This window comes from Lithobates pipiens, unplaced genomic scaffold (assembly GCF_037356315.1).
Source record: "Lithobates pipiens isolate NorthernLeopardFrog02 unplaced genomic scaffold, aLitPip1_a1.2 Scaffold_18, whole genome shotgun sequence".
NCBI lineage: Eukaryota > Metazoa > Chordata > Amphibia > Anura > Ranidae > Lithobates > Lithobates pipiens.
In genome coordinates, this window is record NW_027507758.1 from 103,634,944 (window position 1) to 103,650,925 (window position 15,982).

Consider the following 15,982-nt stretch of genomic DNA (forward strand, 5'->3'; position numbering starts at 1 on the left):
AAGGACTACAGTTAAACCTAGGATTGGCTAAAAAAGATTTCTGCAATACAGAAAGTACTAAAGTGGAGGTTCCATGGGGCCTTGCCTGGTGGAAAAATAAACATAATGCCTTGCACAAATGCATTCACGAAGAAACGTGAAGTATAAAATAAAAAAACAGTGCTGCGCAATTTGTTAAATGTCCATAATCAGTAAATATCACTAAAGCAGTCCCAACTGGTGCTCGTGAAGACAGTATAACCGATTGATGCGGTGAAACACAATAAAGAATGGTAGGTCTGGTGACTGTGATCCCTCCACCACAAAGATGGCCTCTTACCTCCAACATTCGACCTGAAATAGGTCACTCTGCAGTGTATAGGAAAACCTTGCCGTACAGGAAAACCTTGATTCTCCCCCAGATAAGCCAGGCGGTATATGGAAAGGATACAAAAGGCCAAAATAGTGTAATCCTATTTATTAAAAATCTGTAAAAAACAAAAGGCCGAAGACGTGATACGAAACATAAGTCAAGGCGTACCTGGTTACACAATCCTTCCTGTGCACTTCCGGTCAGTCTGGTTATCCGTGGCTAGCGGTTGAGCGCACGCCAGACCTTGCACTGAGAACGGAGCTTCCCATAGACCTGGAGATACGCCGAACAGCCTCAGTGCCGGGCTAAGGAACTTTTTATAGTAAGGAGCCATTTGGCTTTTGTTTTTTCAGATTTTTAATAAAACTGGATTACACTATTTTGGCCTTTTGTATCCTTTCCATATACCTCCTGGCTTATCTGGAGGAGAATCAAGGTTTTCCTGTATGGGTATCCCACCCAATCCCCATTGTATTGCAGCAAGCAAAATCTTGCTAAAGCTATATTTGACCTTCTTTTAAGTAAAAAGGTCAACATCATCTGGTAAGGAGATATCTATATACAGAGCACTTTGGGTGTACAACACATCGGTGAAGGCGGCTCAACTTTGGTAGAAAATTGGTTGTCATTCACCTTAGACTTTTTTCGTCCCTTCCAGCACATGCTATGAATACACTGTTGGACTATATTTAACAACATATATTGTGGATACACTCTGACTTTAGTGATATTTACGGATTATGGACATTTAATGAATTGCGCAGCACTGTTTTTATTTTATGCTTATTTGGGGTATTGATTGAATTAACCTCGAGTGTCTGCTGGCAGTTCAACTTTTATTTATATTCATATGTGTCAGCGCTGAATATTTTCCTATTTTTTTTTTTTTTAAGAAATGTGAAGTAACATTTTTGAAAAAGGACCCCCAAGATGGAAATCTGACTCTTGGATCGAACTTAAGGCCAAACTCTGATTAACACCAGATTGCAGTAAAACCTAGAGGCAACCCATGGCACACTCGTGAGAATGAAATCCTCTATCTAAAAAAAAAAAAAAAAAAAAGTTTTTTTTGAAGCTTCCTTAAAATCATCTTTCAAACATTCAGTAGGGCAGGAATGACCGAATCAGTTACTCCTGTATTTCTTAAGACCCACTCTGGCTTCAACACCAATGCCATTAAAGCCAGCGAATGTAAAAGGAGGGTGGAAGATTGTACCTTGGAATAGAAAATCAGTCAGATCCAAGGGTCGCCCACAGGCATGTTTAAGATATTGGAGAACCACCTTTTCTAAAGGCTAGGAAGATGCTGTAACAATGGTCACATATAAATTAACCTCCCTGGCGGTAATCCCGAGTCTGGCTCGGGTTGGGATTTTAATTACAGGAGCGGTAACCCCGAGCCAGACTCGGGATCGCATCGCTCGATGCAGGGGAGGACACAGTGAGACTTACTTACCTTGTCCCCTGGATCCAGCGATGTACTCCGCGCTGTGTGATCCAGCTGTCCTCCGCTCGATTCACAGTGCCAAATGCCGCCGAGCTCCGTTCCCTGCGATGTTATGGCGCACAGGAGCGGAGAACGGCGGCAAATTCAAAAAAGTTAAAAGACACAAAACACACACAGCACTGTAATCTTACAGATTACAGTGCTGTATTACAAAATGACACACCCCCTTTGTCCCTAGTGGTCTGTCCAGTGCCCTGCATGCACTTTTATATTATAAATACTGTTTTTTCTGCCTGGAATTTGGAGATTGTCCATAGCAACCAAAAAGTGTCCCTTTTTCAGTTTTTTGGGGATTTGATTACATTATTGAATAATTTTTATTATTCTTTATTATATTATAAACTTTATCATACCCAGGATGTCTGCTAGACTCTGGTTTGAAGAGATTTCAGAGCGTTATTCCTAAGAATTACAGGACTACAAAATAAAACGCCAGATTTCCATGCAAAATAATTGTACCGCTTTCAGCACCTTATTCCAGACTGAATCATACCACCAGGGAGGTTAAGAAGGACTGGTCTGGACGCCAGAAAATTTACATCTAGGGCAGTGATCATCAACCCTCTCCTCAGGGCCCACTAAAAGGCCAGATTTGCAAGAGAACTGAAATACATCACAGGCGATATCATTTGCTGCTCATTGATTGCAGTATTCCAGCCTGCATCTCCCCAAGGTAATACATAAAACCTGGCCTGTTAGTGGGCCCTGAGGGCAGGGTTGATGACCACTGATGTAGGGTTTCCCCTCATTGGCAGAGTACCTGAAATAACTCTGGGTGAGGAGCCCACTCCCCAGAAGTAAGTTGCTGACAGTTGAGAAGATCTGTCTGCTAATTTACCACATCTGGAATGTGGACAGCAGGCAGTGCAGAAAACAGACAGCGTTCTGCTCAAGACCGGATGAAATGCACTTCCTCCCGAGCAGTCCAACTAGACCCATAAAGGAAGCCCTTCAGCTGCAACCAAACAGAGTAGGGAAAGGCAAATCACCCTCAATTCCAGGCAACAACCTCTCTTTGGGTGATAAAGTTCCCTGCACTGCGATATTATCCAAAATTCCACCCCAGCCCATCAGGACCCTCCAGGTCAAACAATTTCCCAGCTTCTACATCCATTAGATCATCCACCATTCCAGAGACAGATGAGGGTTACGACACTGGAAAATCCAACAATGTCCATGAGAGCCTTGCCTTTCCGTAGACTTGCACTCCTGATTGGTTTTTGGCAGCAGCAGGAGCCATTGGCTCCTGCTGCTGTCAATCACAGCCAGTGAGTGGAGGCAAACCGCGGGGCTCCATGTGTGAATGGACACAGCGCAGCGGCTCAGGTGCCTCCCATAGCAAGCCGCTTGTTGTGGGGGCACCCGACATGAGGAAGGAGTGCCAGTTTGGGACCCGAGAAGGAGGATCAGGGCCACTCTGTGCAAAACCACTGCACAAAGCAGGTAAGTATAACGTTCATTTACATTTTTTAAAGCTTTACAATCACTTTAAGACCACTGGAGGCGCCTGGAATAAAACTGGACAAAGGAAACTGCCTCAAAAAAGGAGGCTACCATTTTCCAGAACCCTCATGCAAAGGAAAATTGAGAGACTGGTCAACCTTCTGAGAACCTCAACCTGCACCCTCAGAGCAAGACATTTGTCTGAGGCAGGCAGGTGGGGGCGGGGGCTTGGGAATCACTAATCTGGCCTCCTGAGATCCAAGACGGGACAAACATCACTGCCTGATTTTCGGAAGTGTGAAAAGGTTTGATTAGAAACCTCAAAAACGTTTGCCCTCTGGCCCCAGAATAAATCACAACTTGAGATAGAAGATAATTGAGAGCTTTCAAAAGAGCACATTCAAGCACATTCAAATTCAAAGAAACATTTGAAAGCATAAGGCATAGAGGGGGAAAGCTCTGTAGCTACAAGTCACTATATTGTGTACCCACTGATCTGCAATGTCACACTGCCAAACATCCGTGAAGGCCTACAAACATTTCCTCACCCGAGTGAGTAGGGGCACCAATTCATTAGGAAGAGGAACTTTTATTTACAAGCTAAGTTTTGGAGTTCTTGGATTTTTACAGAATCAGGACTGAGGTTTGTGTTTTGAGTCCAGAGATTAGCAAAAGGAATTTTTTTTTAGAAGCAGCAGGTTTTAGAACTGTAGGCTTAGCCTAGCTTTGGGGGGGGTTAAAGGGGAGGCACTTCAACTTACAACCAAGGCAGGCCAAATCAACAAGTGTCCTAAAGTGCTGCTTCTGTACCCCAGCGATAGATTATAAATTTCTCCCTTGTAGCAAAGGAACTGCAGGAATGTGGCCCAGAAGCAGTGGAGATGTCAGATAGGTGAAGGGAGTTAGAGCTGCAAGGAACATTGCAAACTGTTTGGAAACATTGCACAGCGGACTGTGTCAAGGTTCTTCCCTAGTTGAAGGTGGTATTTGGGATTCCTCACCCCCTACATCCCCTCTTCTGCCATCAATGAGGCATTGCCTACTGACATTTGTATATAGGGAACCTTGCTAGAAACATAGATCTAAGTCAACGCATAGGGCACAATTCAGCATCAACGTGCTGGTTACCCCAGGAGATTTTATACGAAGAGCTACCTGTTTCTCCACACCCAAAAGGAAAGGTTGTGCTGACCTTTAATACTTGCTGCAATCTGTAATCCCACAAAGAAGGCACTAAAGCAAACTGTAGTCCAACCAGCTATTAGTCTGTAGCGACCGCTAGCCCCACAAGGCACAGCTACTGCTGCGACCTGTAGACCATTGAATGCAACATCGTACTGTGACCAGCAGTCCTAAGAGAGCCCACACTGCCATGGGGAATCAAGATGGCCTCCATCAAATTCTTTTTGGACTTTTTATTGTTGGTAAAAGTACAAATTTCATATAACGGCATTATATTCAACTTAGGTCTACAGGTGGTACCTACATTCCAGATCTCAGTCCTAGTGAAAGAGACACATGAAGAGGACTCTTACAAAAAAGAACAGCCCTAACAAAACTGTAGGAATAAGATCACGGTTTTTCCTATGCAACAGACATACATCAGAGACCAGGAATTACAAGTCCCATTAGATTATCCAATTACCAGAGGATTGTCCTTTCACCTAATGCAATTCTGCACAGATTATAAACAAAGTAGAATCAAAACGATTTACCTCGACAATCTTCTCACGGTTTTTGGTTGGGTTCATCGGGGGCTCTGTTAGGAGGATTTTACAGTCTCTGGTGTCTATGTTCAATTTCTCAGGCCCGAATGTGTAGTCCCACAAGTGCTTCATGTCATCCCAGTTCCGAACAATACCATTCTCCATGGGGTAGTTTACTTCTAGCATGGAACGGAGCTCACTAGCTTCATCTCCAACCATGAGGTCCTGAGAATGCAGAGACAATGCTCAATAAAAACACATACAGCTATGGATTTCTGTACAAGGTAAAATATTCATACATAGTATATTAGCTAACCTATTTTTTCTGTGTCCTCAGCTCAGATTCTGATGATTGAATAACAGCTTCACATACAACTTAAAGTGATACTAAAAAGTATTTTTTTCTTTAAAAATAACAAACCTGTTATACTTACCTGCTCTGTGTAGTGGTTTAGCACAGAGTAGCCCAGATCCACCTCTTCTCAGGTCCCTCGCCAGCTGTCATGGCCCCTCCTTTCTGTTGCGTGCCCCCACAGCTAACAGCTTACTATGGGGGTGCCCGAGCCGAGCAGCAGCTATGTGTGTCCATTCAGACATGGAGCCGTGGTTAGGCCCCGCCCCTCTCTCCTGATTGGCTCCCTGACTTTTGACAGCAGCGGGAGCCAAATGAACCGTCGTTGTGTCTCAATCAATCAGGAGGGAGAGTCCTGGATGTCCGAAGCACTCGTACACATCGCTGGATCGAGATGGGGCTCAAGTATGTATAAGGGGAGCTGAGGGGGGCTGCTGTACACAGAAGGTTTTTTATATTAATGATTGGAATGCCTTTAGAATCACTTTAAGATCATTGCACAGCTTTAAAAACACACCTGGTACTGCATCTACATCACATGAAGAGTTCTCCAACCTTGTTTCAATGCTACACATCTTAAAGCGGATTTACACCCATAAATGTAACTTCCACTGACCAGATTACTACCACCCCCACAATGCCACAGTTGGCACCTTTCGGGGGGGAGGGGGGGTGGGGGGGGAGCAGATACCTGTCAGTCCAGGTATCTGCTCCCATTACCGGGGAAAGATCGCAGTGAACTACACAAAGTCCAGCCCCTCCTCCTTCCCCCCCCCCCCCCCTGCTTTCTGGAAGACACACAGGTCCCAGAAGACAGGAGGGACCATTCAGAAAGGGCAGCACGACTTGCGCATGCGCATTAGGAAACAGACTGTGAAGCCACAAGGCTTCACTCCTGTTTCCCTTAGTAATGATGCCGGCACCTGCACCCAGACCTGAAGGATGGGACGGGCTCCCAGGACAGGCAAGGGTCCTTACATGAACATTTTTTACCCAAGAGGAACACCGCTTTAACCCATGCATTTTTAGGTGTTTTAGCACAATACAGTCAATCCTTTTTTTTTAGTTTGCAAGACTTTAAAGGTGCAAAGCTCTTCTGATGGTGGGGCACACCTGTGATGTACTTTGTGTACCGAGCGTTGATAGTGAATTAGCTGAGCAACATGACCAATTTTCATACTCCAGCCATACAGAATTCAGGATCCAACTGATAAAACAAAGGGTGACAAATCACTAAAAAACTTCCATTAGCGATAAAGAAATAGGATTTCAATAATGCTGCCTTCAGACACCACTGAAACGCATCTGCTAGTGAGGGATTTAAAAAATAAATTTGCAATTAGAGAGTTTTGTGACACACTAATATTATTATGGGACACAAAGTCACATAAAAACCTTGTGAAGTAGCTTTTACACAAACAGCCATGGGCAACTGCTGCCAACATGAAAGAGGATCCATCTTTTAGTCTGGAATGCTCCACTTTTGGGTGAAACTCCGCTTTGAGGGTACATACTACACCTGGGAGCCTTTCATTCTTTTAATGTGTCTAACAGATGGTCAGCAAGTTTAACATGCCCACAACCGAAGGTCTACCACTGCGCTCCTAGGGGAGATTTGATTAAAGCTGCCACTCTAAATAAATCAAAATGAAGAGTGTATTTTACCCCCTACCTAAAATGTAAAAGTAAATATTGGGGCTGATATTCAAATATATCAATACTGTAACATAAAAACATAAATTAAATAACACTCTGTGACAAGTGAAAGTCACTGTGAACATTAGTGACACAAATTAAAGTCCATAAAATAAGCCAAATTTTGTCACTTCTGGTTTAGACCCCTTTCACACCAGGGCGTTTTGCAGGCGCTATAGCGTTAGAAATAGCGCCTGCAAAACGCCCTAAAGAAGCTGCACCATTGTTTGTAGTGTGAAAGCCCCGAGGGCTTTCACACTACAGCGGTGCGCTGGCAGGACGTCAGAAAAAAGTCCTGCCAGCAGCTTCTTTGGAGCGGTGAAGGAGCGGTGTGTTTACCGCTCCTCCACCCCTGCTGCCCATTGAAATCAATGGGGCAGCGCTGTAATGCCGCCGGCAAAACACCGCTATTGCGGCATATTGCCGGCGGTTTTAACCCTTTCGCGGCCGCTAGCGGGGGTAAAAGCGCCCCGCTAGCGGCCGAAATGCGCCGCAAATCCGCCGGTAAAACGCCGCTAAAAATAGCGGCGTTTTACCGCCGACGCAAGGTGCGGTGTGAAAGGGGTCTTAATGTCAAATGTCACAGCTGGTTGCTGTACAGCCATGTCCCGACGCATTTCATCATCACAGCTTACTCATGGATTGCTGTTCTACAGCCACGCCCAGACACGTATCGTTATCACAACTGCAATCCCATAAGTTGTGATAACGAAATGTGTCCAGGTGTGGCTTTACATCAACCAGCTGTGACATCTGACTTCAAACCGAATTGATGATCCGAGTCAGTGAGGGCAGAGATACAGATAGTACACCGCGGGTTCGCTGTGACCACAATATACCACCATTTGCTGATAACAGGAGGATTGTTTTTAAGCTTCCTTTATTTGGATCTATGCGAGTGCAATAGTTAGAGATTTTCTTTTATTCATTAAATTGTTTTAAACGTTATCAGAGTATTGGAGGACATAATTTATTTTCATGTGGAGAGCTCTTTTTCCATGTGCACGGTTGGATATTGGTGGGATAATTTAACCCTTTCAGGGTAAAAGTGTATATGCCGAGCATGAGAGTGCAAGGCACCTAAAGCCAGTGAGTGCGTTTAAGGGGAGCGGAAGCACTTTCACATGCGGTGTGGTGGAAGATCTGGAATATTACAACTGCTATAGAAAGATATTTTTGAAGTCAGTCAAAATTTGGATTATTTTATGGACTTTAAGTTGTATCACTTCTGTCACTAATGTTCACAGCGACTTTCACTTGTCACAGGGTGTCATTTCATGTTTATATTACAGTGTTGATTGCCATATTTCAATATCAGCCCCACTATTTACGACAGAATAAAAATTTGGAAGGGATGTCATGCATTGTATTTTTGCACAAAATCTATACTGATCCAACAAAAATCGTATGAGAAAAAAAAAAAAAAAAGTTGCATTTGTCCCTTCTAATAAATTTAGGACGAAAGCCCTGTATGAACGATTATTTCAAAAGTGGTATATTTTGGTACGATTTTCTGATCGTGTGTACTAGGTTCAAGGAGAACAGTGACAGTTTGCATCTTCAAAACAAATCAACGTCACCACCCAACTCTCTGGCCTGACACATATATAGAGATATATATATATATAGAGATATATATATATATATATATATATATATATATATATATATATATATATATATATATATATATATATATATATATATATATATATATATATATATATATATACACATATACACATACACACACACACACATACACACAAAGTAGATTCAGGCAACTTTTGCACTGGATGTGCTATTTAAGCATAAGCTTGCTCATTGAGGCCGACAAAAAAATAAATAAATTAAAGAATTCCTGTTTACATTCCAGAACTAGTCAAACCTGGTGCTGTAAAAAAGTAGCAACAAGAAGTTGCTAGCCTGGAATGCAGGAAATATGTGTTATTTTCAATGTAAGGTAGACTTTCTATTACACAGGTAGAATCCTCATACATGGACGAAAACAGACACCATTCTCTGCACTTTCAAACCATTTTCCTCATTTCTCATATTCTCCATGCACCCTTTGGACAGACCCCCTACTATGAAAACCAATGACAGCTGGCACTTCCAGAGAGATGTGAAAAGGTTTTGTCTAACCATGTGCAGTAATTAAGCGTTTCTGGTAACTGTTCTACAGCTCCCGATTGGCCACACGGTGTGGATCTGGGAGGAGCGAGTATGGGAACTTTGTTGGGAAGGGAGGGGGTCATTTATAGGATAACTTCAAACAAGCAAAACAAAAAAAAAAATTTTTTTACCAATAGCATAAATTTGCAAAAGAAAAAGGCAACGTGCAAGATAGAGTTGCACCGATACCAATATAGATATAGTTGCCGATATTGAGTAGTTTCACGAGTACTCACAATAACGCTCTGATAACTTTTCGATGCGACTTGAGCCCACACAAAATAATTGGTCTCAAAAAACACGGCAAAAAGTGCATGCGATTTATACAGGAATGCTGTACGATTCCTGCCCGATTAGCATTTGGTTTCCTACACCAATCCTGTGTGAACCCAGGCTTGTCTTCGAGACTTCAGCCTGGGTTCACACGGGAGCGCTGCAGGAAACCACATAAGAGTCGGAAAGGAATCGCACCACATCGCTGTTCAAATCTCATGTGATTCTATGCAGTGCAATTTGAGCACATTCATTTTGTATGGGCTCAAATTGCACCACAAAAGGTATCAGTACTGGATATCGGTGAATATATGACCGAAAGTATCTGTACTCATACTCTCCGATAAAAATATGGTATCGGTGCAGCCCTAGTGCAAGACCTGCAGACAGGTTAGTAATTAGTCAAGTTTTTCTTTACAAAATTAAAGTTCTAACTGCTAGAATAAAATCCCACTTAAGGAAGAATTCCTGGTATGGAAATTTTATACATAGTTAAATTGGTCCCGCATGGACCAATGTAATTCTGTATATACCATACCAATGCCCTTGAAAGCTGGAATCACTCAAATCAGTCTGTCATCCTTTAACATGGAGGAACCCTTGAAATAACCATTTGTGTTCAGGGAATTCTAGCTAATAATTGTAGATTTACAGCTCACAGTACAATAGCACTATGGTTATTGGGAAGACTCCCTCCATGCAGATAGCTAAAAAGATGATTGGAGTCTTTTTCCTCATCTGAGAAGCAAAAATTATTGCTCAAGGATGCAGGGGCTTCCCTGTGGCATCAGAGGGGGCGGGATCACCCGGCCAAGGGTTGTGGGGATGACCCAAAGCACCCTCCCCATGTTGAGGGCATGTGGCCTCTCTCATTCCCCCCACCCCCCTTTTCCTGCAGCCTACCAGGTTGCATACTCGAATAAGGGTCTGTTATGGATTTGGGGGGGGGGGGGGCATACATTTGTTTTTTTGGTGCAGGGTTCCCCTTAATATCCATATCGGACCTGAGGGGCCTGGTATGGATTTTTTCTTTTTTTTGGATCGGTGTTGCCGTTAATAGTCATATCAGATACAAATGGTCTGGTAATGGGCTGGGGGGAACCTGTACTGTTATTTTCAAGGAGTTTCATCTATATTGCCAAGACTCGACAATTATAGCTGCGATCAGTTTTAAATGACCATTTTTCCTTTACCACTTCCTGACCACCTCACGCTGATATACGACAGCAGAAGGGCGCGTACAGGCAGATTCACATACCTGTACCTTGCCCTTTAAGAGGTGGTGGTGGTGGCGTGCTTGCTGGAAGCTCCGAGAGTCCAGTCGTGGGTCCCGTAGACTCGATCGCCGCAGAGATACCCGCGATCGCCTCACGGAGAGGAAGAACAGGGAGATGCTAAAGTAAATAAGCATCCATCTCGTTGTTCTGCCTAGCAACAGCGACACTGATCTCTGCTCCCTGTGATTGGAGCAGAGATCAGTGATGTGTAAAACACAGCAACACCCCCCACAGTTAGCAACACGCCGTGGTTAACCCCTTCACTGCCAGTGTCATTTACACAGAAAATCAGTACATCAAACACTTATTGTGATTTTTTTTAACCAAAAATATGTAGAAGAATACGAATCAGCCTAAACTGAGCAATCATTTATACAGCAATCAGTGCTTTAACAAATGCACTGATTCCTGTGTAAATGACACTGGCAATGAAGGGGTTAACCACTAGGGGGCAGTGTAGGGGTTAACTATGTCCTGATGAGTGATTCTAACTGGGGGGGGGGGGGCGAGGCTACGTGGGACACGTCACTGATCTCTGCTCTCGATCACAGGAAGCAGAGTTCAGGGACACTGTCACTAGGCAGAACGGGGAGATGCTTGTTTACATTAGCATCTCCCTGTTCTTCCTCCCCGTGAGACGATCAAGGGTATCCCCGCAGACATCGCAGGGGGGGGGGGCTTACTTACCACCTGCAAATATTTTCAGAACTGCTCTTTCTAGATTACTTGTTCATTCCCACACCATGCAGAAATTGTTAGCAGAGCTCAGACAGGAGATATTGCTTGCCGATATTGCATAACTGACCTAACACAGTTTCACAAGGTTGGGTTGTGAGAGTAATTAACAGACATGCTGCAAATCGAGAAAACGAAAACGTGCAGAGACAAGTAGAATCTCACTTGATGTTAAAACAAATTTTCAGATATGGTTAATTAGACAAAATATGCATTACTAAGAAAAAGGCACAAACTTCATCAAGCATTCAGTCTCAGCTGCTTACCATCTTTTTCTTATTCTACTTGAAGGTTTTAATAAAAGAAAAGAGAAGTAAAATTATAAAAATATGATAAACCGCAAAAAAGTTGAAGAAACAGTCTATAAAAGAACATGGAAAAAAGGACGTAGAGGTTTGCCAGTAGCAATGACCAATACAAGGTGGAGTGATCAGTGTGCAGGGATCTCTGCCTATGAATGGTCTGTTGATCTCATCAGCTAGATAAGGCGAGGAGAGTGGATTAGTGTGCATTGATGGTCCTGATCATGGATATAGAGAAGTATTAAGGCATTTGTTTTTATCAGAACTCCATTTCTCCTTATTCAAATCAATAGGAATGCAAAAGTAGCTTGGGGAAAAGGTCACAAGACCTTCCAAAAGGAACTCGGGTCCATCTCAGAAGAGACTCAATTGACCTGGAGGCATGCCACATTTGGGGCCTAAAGCAGTATATTAAAGCAGTGGGTGCTGGAAGCCTGTTAGTTAATATTTATTGCATTTGTTTTATATAATGAGAATAGGTCGTTTCAATTGTAGCTTCATGATCCTCCACTGCATTGGCCTGTTCAATAGAGCTGCACAATTCTGGCTAAAATGAGAATGACAATTTTTTTTGCCTAGAAAATAAATCACGATTCTCGCAGCGTAACATCCCCTTTCACATTAAAGTGGAGGGCCATCCTAAAAAAAACAATTACATAAAAATGTCCCTAAAAATCTGAACAAAAAAATATATTTTTTTTTTTAACTTGCCAGAAATAGCTGTTGCTAGGCAGATCGTCCTAATCTGCCACTTCCAACACCGTGGTGATCTTCAGTCTTCTCCTCCTCGCGTTGTCCTCTGGGGAAGGTGGCGAGGTGTGTTCTGGGAACTGTGTGCGTCCCAAAGCACTGCACGACTCGCGTTTGCGCAGTAGGAAACGGGCAGTGAAGCCGCAAGGCTCCACTGCCTGTTTCCCTTAGTTGGAATGGTGGCGCCGGGAACGAGAGCGGGGGGACAGGACGGCCAACATCGCAGGCACCCTGGACAGGTAAGTGTGCTTATTAAAAGTCAGCAGCTACAGTGTTTGTAGCTGCTGACTTAAAAAATTAAAAAAAAATTTTTTTTTAAAAATTCAGCTGGCCCACCACTTTAAAAACCCCCAAAAAAATGGGCTAACTTTACGGTTTCTTTTTTTTTTATTCATGACGTGTTTTTTGTTCTCAAAAAATTGCGTTTGAAAGACCGCTGGGCATATACAGTGTGACAAAATATTGCAGCAATTGACATTTTATTCCCTAGGGTCTCACATATATGTGAGGTGCCGCAAAGTCATCGGCGCCTTGATTGGAAGGCTGCGATTTGACCTGTCAAATTATATGACAAATCAGTTCAGTGTGAATGAGGACTAAGCACGAGTAGGTCAGGTTTTGAAGAATTCACCAGGTGAGCTCTGTTGTACCAATGACTGATCTAGTGACGCAGAGTAAATCAGCTGTGAAAGAATAAGGGTGCCCTATAGGCTAAACAGCTAACTTAGAAATTCAGGCACAAACTCCCTATAGACTAAAGACTCTGCAGGGCAACTCAAAATGTCACTCAGTTGAAAACATTTATTGCTGTGAACACATTGAAACAGATATTCTATCCAGTCTAAAGAGTTTTCCAATCCCTCTCCCAATGCAGTTCACTGGCATTGTCTGCAAGCAACCATAAACATGAGATTGTAGACATAAGATCGGTAAATGTCATTTAATTTAAGGTGACAGAGCACTACACCCCATCCAGCAGGCCCATACTCCGCACAGGGAATGCTACACAACCTCTATGTTGGGCAAAAGTCTAATACCTTAATGGACAGTTCTATTTTCGTGGGTGATCCGCTGTGGGATTCAAAGATTGTAGTTGGGAAATGCTGTTCTAATGTGCAATATTAGATTGTTAACCAGAATGGCACATTGCGTTTTAAAATAACCCAATTTTTATTATTTTTTTTAATGCAGCTTCATTAAGGGATCGCAACTACAAATCCAGTAACACAAATAGAGTTGTTCAATTAACACTTACCTTGATTTCGATGTTTCCCACTTTCGCTGTGGAGCGAATGACAGGCCGTCCGACCAGGGCTGGGAAGATGTGCTCTGGGAAATTGGATCCAGCATAGCCACATTTCACAAACTGAAGACAAAAAAAAAAAAAACAGACAAAACATTAAATACAAAACCAGCAAATGCTGACAAGGTATTGACTAATTTACTTGAAGCCAAAATCTAGAAATCTAATTCTATTACAAATGGCAAAAGCAGCCACACACCCCCCCCCCCCCCCCCGGAGTGCAAGCAGGCACAGCCTACATTAAAGTGGCAACAGCACTATACCTCCCAGCAGTCCCATATTCTGTAGGCAGACTTGGATTTTCATACAAATCCCACAGGATATGCGTCGGTCCTACAATGTCTCAGCCTGGCATCGCTATTATACACAGCGGTGCAGGGCAGTAGAAATGATAGCTGAAATAAATGAATCTGTAGCCAGTCAACAATTTAATAAGTATGCTCCGTCATCCTAATTTGTAACCATTAAGTTCTGGAACTAGATTGACCAAAAGGTTAATTGCAAGACCCTCATTCAGAGCACAGGAATGCTGGAATATGTTGTGGGTATGAGCTCTGCAGAATATGTACAATGTATGATGCACGAAGGCTTAAGCCAGCCATACATGAATCAAATGGAATTGCTTTCTTGCAACCACGGGTTGCAGGAAAGAAATTCGCTCCGTGTATGGCTGGCCTAAAGCCTCGTACACACGATCCGATTGTGGGCAGGGAATTGTGCGATGACAGACTGCCTAAAATCCGACCGTTAGTACGCTCCTTCAGACAACTGTTGTCCAACTTTCAGCCAACAAATGTTGGATGGCAGGTTATTTTTTTTTTTGTTAATATATCACACACACATACAATTAAAAAATATCACCAATCTGCGGCCATGTAGAAAAGTTCTAGCCAGGCAGCAACACTGTTTACACTACATGGTTATTTACAGCATACTGATGACTGCCAACAAAGACTGCTGTATTATGGAGGCTCATTACAGTGGATTTCGTACTTCTCAGAAAATGTTTACAAATGGAATATAGACTAGCAGCATGCATAAATATATATCCCACTATGAAGCATTGGAATGAACAGCTGGTTATGGGTGGGACGAGTGGAAATATTAATTTTGGTTTCTTATCCCAGAGGACGGACATTTAGCGGCCTCATGCACGAGCTATGTCGCCGGGGAATCGCTCCCACAAGACTAAGAGCAACAGTTCCCACAGGCACCAAAGTTCTTAGGAGACAGACAGATTTGTTCCAAATGTTGGTCTACCTATGGCAGTGCTTACATTTATTTTTTTATTTTATTCTTTATTCTTGATTTACGTAAGCTGCCATTTATTGGCTTACAGGCTGCAAATTAGTACTACACTTCATCCACTGCTCTAGGAGTTCTTGCACACAGGCCAGCTGAGCCCATTCATTGTACCAGTAATTCCCAAAATATTTCTTCCACCCAGGCATCCTACAGCTTGTGACATGAATGGCCATGTGTCACTGTATTCGAGTATACAGTGGTGCGATCATAAACATGAGTACAGTGTACTGGCATCTGCAAGAAAAGAGAATATTTACTATTTTTTTGGCATAGCCTGTTTGCTGTACTTGTGTTTACGATAGCACCACTGTACACACGAGTATAGCGGCACACAGCTACTCATGTCAATGACAAGCTGTAGGCTGCCCAGGCACAGGAAATACCTTATGGTCCATTTCCATCCAACCAACCCATAGGTGAGAGCAGGCTCTGTCCATGTTGCATAACTGAGCAGACAGGACCTGTCATCCGCTTGATCAGCAGAGAGTATCCCCGCTGAGCAGGCGGATTCTGTTTGGACAGATCCGTTCCATGTGAAAGGGGCCTTATAGTTTGGCAGATAGTCATTCTGACCAAAAATAAATAAATCTGCTAAACAGTAAGAGGGTAAAAAAAGTTTAACAGCTTGCCGACCAGCCACTGTCATTTTACTGCGGTAGGTTGGCACAATCCTGCGAACCGTCATAGCTATGTCGGCTCGCGGGATCGGGATAGCAGGCACGCGCACCCGCTGCACAGTGGGGGTGCCAGTGCTCATGGCCGAGGGTCGCAATGACCGATCGCGAGCAGGAGATACAGAACAGGACA

General features: G+C 43.2%; 1 protein-coding gene across 1 annotated transcript in view; it reads right to left on the bottom strand.

Annotated features, from left to right (window-relative positions):
- The window catches only part of ACTR2 (actin related protein 2), a 101,136-nt gene that overhangs the window by 53,230 nt on the left and 31,924 nt on the right, over positions 1–15,982 (bottom strand). The window contains exons 2-3 of the mRNA XM_077485957.1: positions 13,823–13,933; positions 5,018–5,233 (exon numbers count right to left, since the gene is read on the bottom strand). Coding sequence (XP_077342083.1) covers positions 5,018–5,233; positions 13,823–13,933 — 327 coding nt within the window. The remainder of the gene's footprint in view (positions 1–5,017; positions 5,234–13,822; positions 13,934–15,982) is intronic.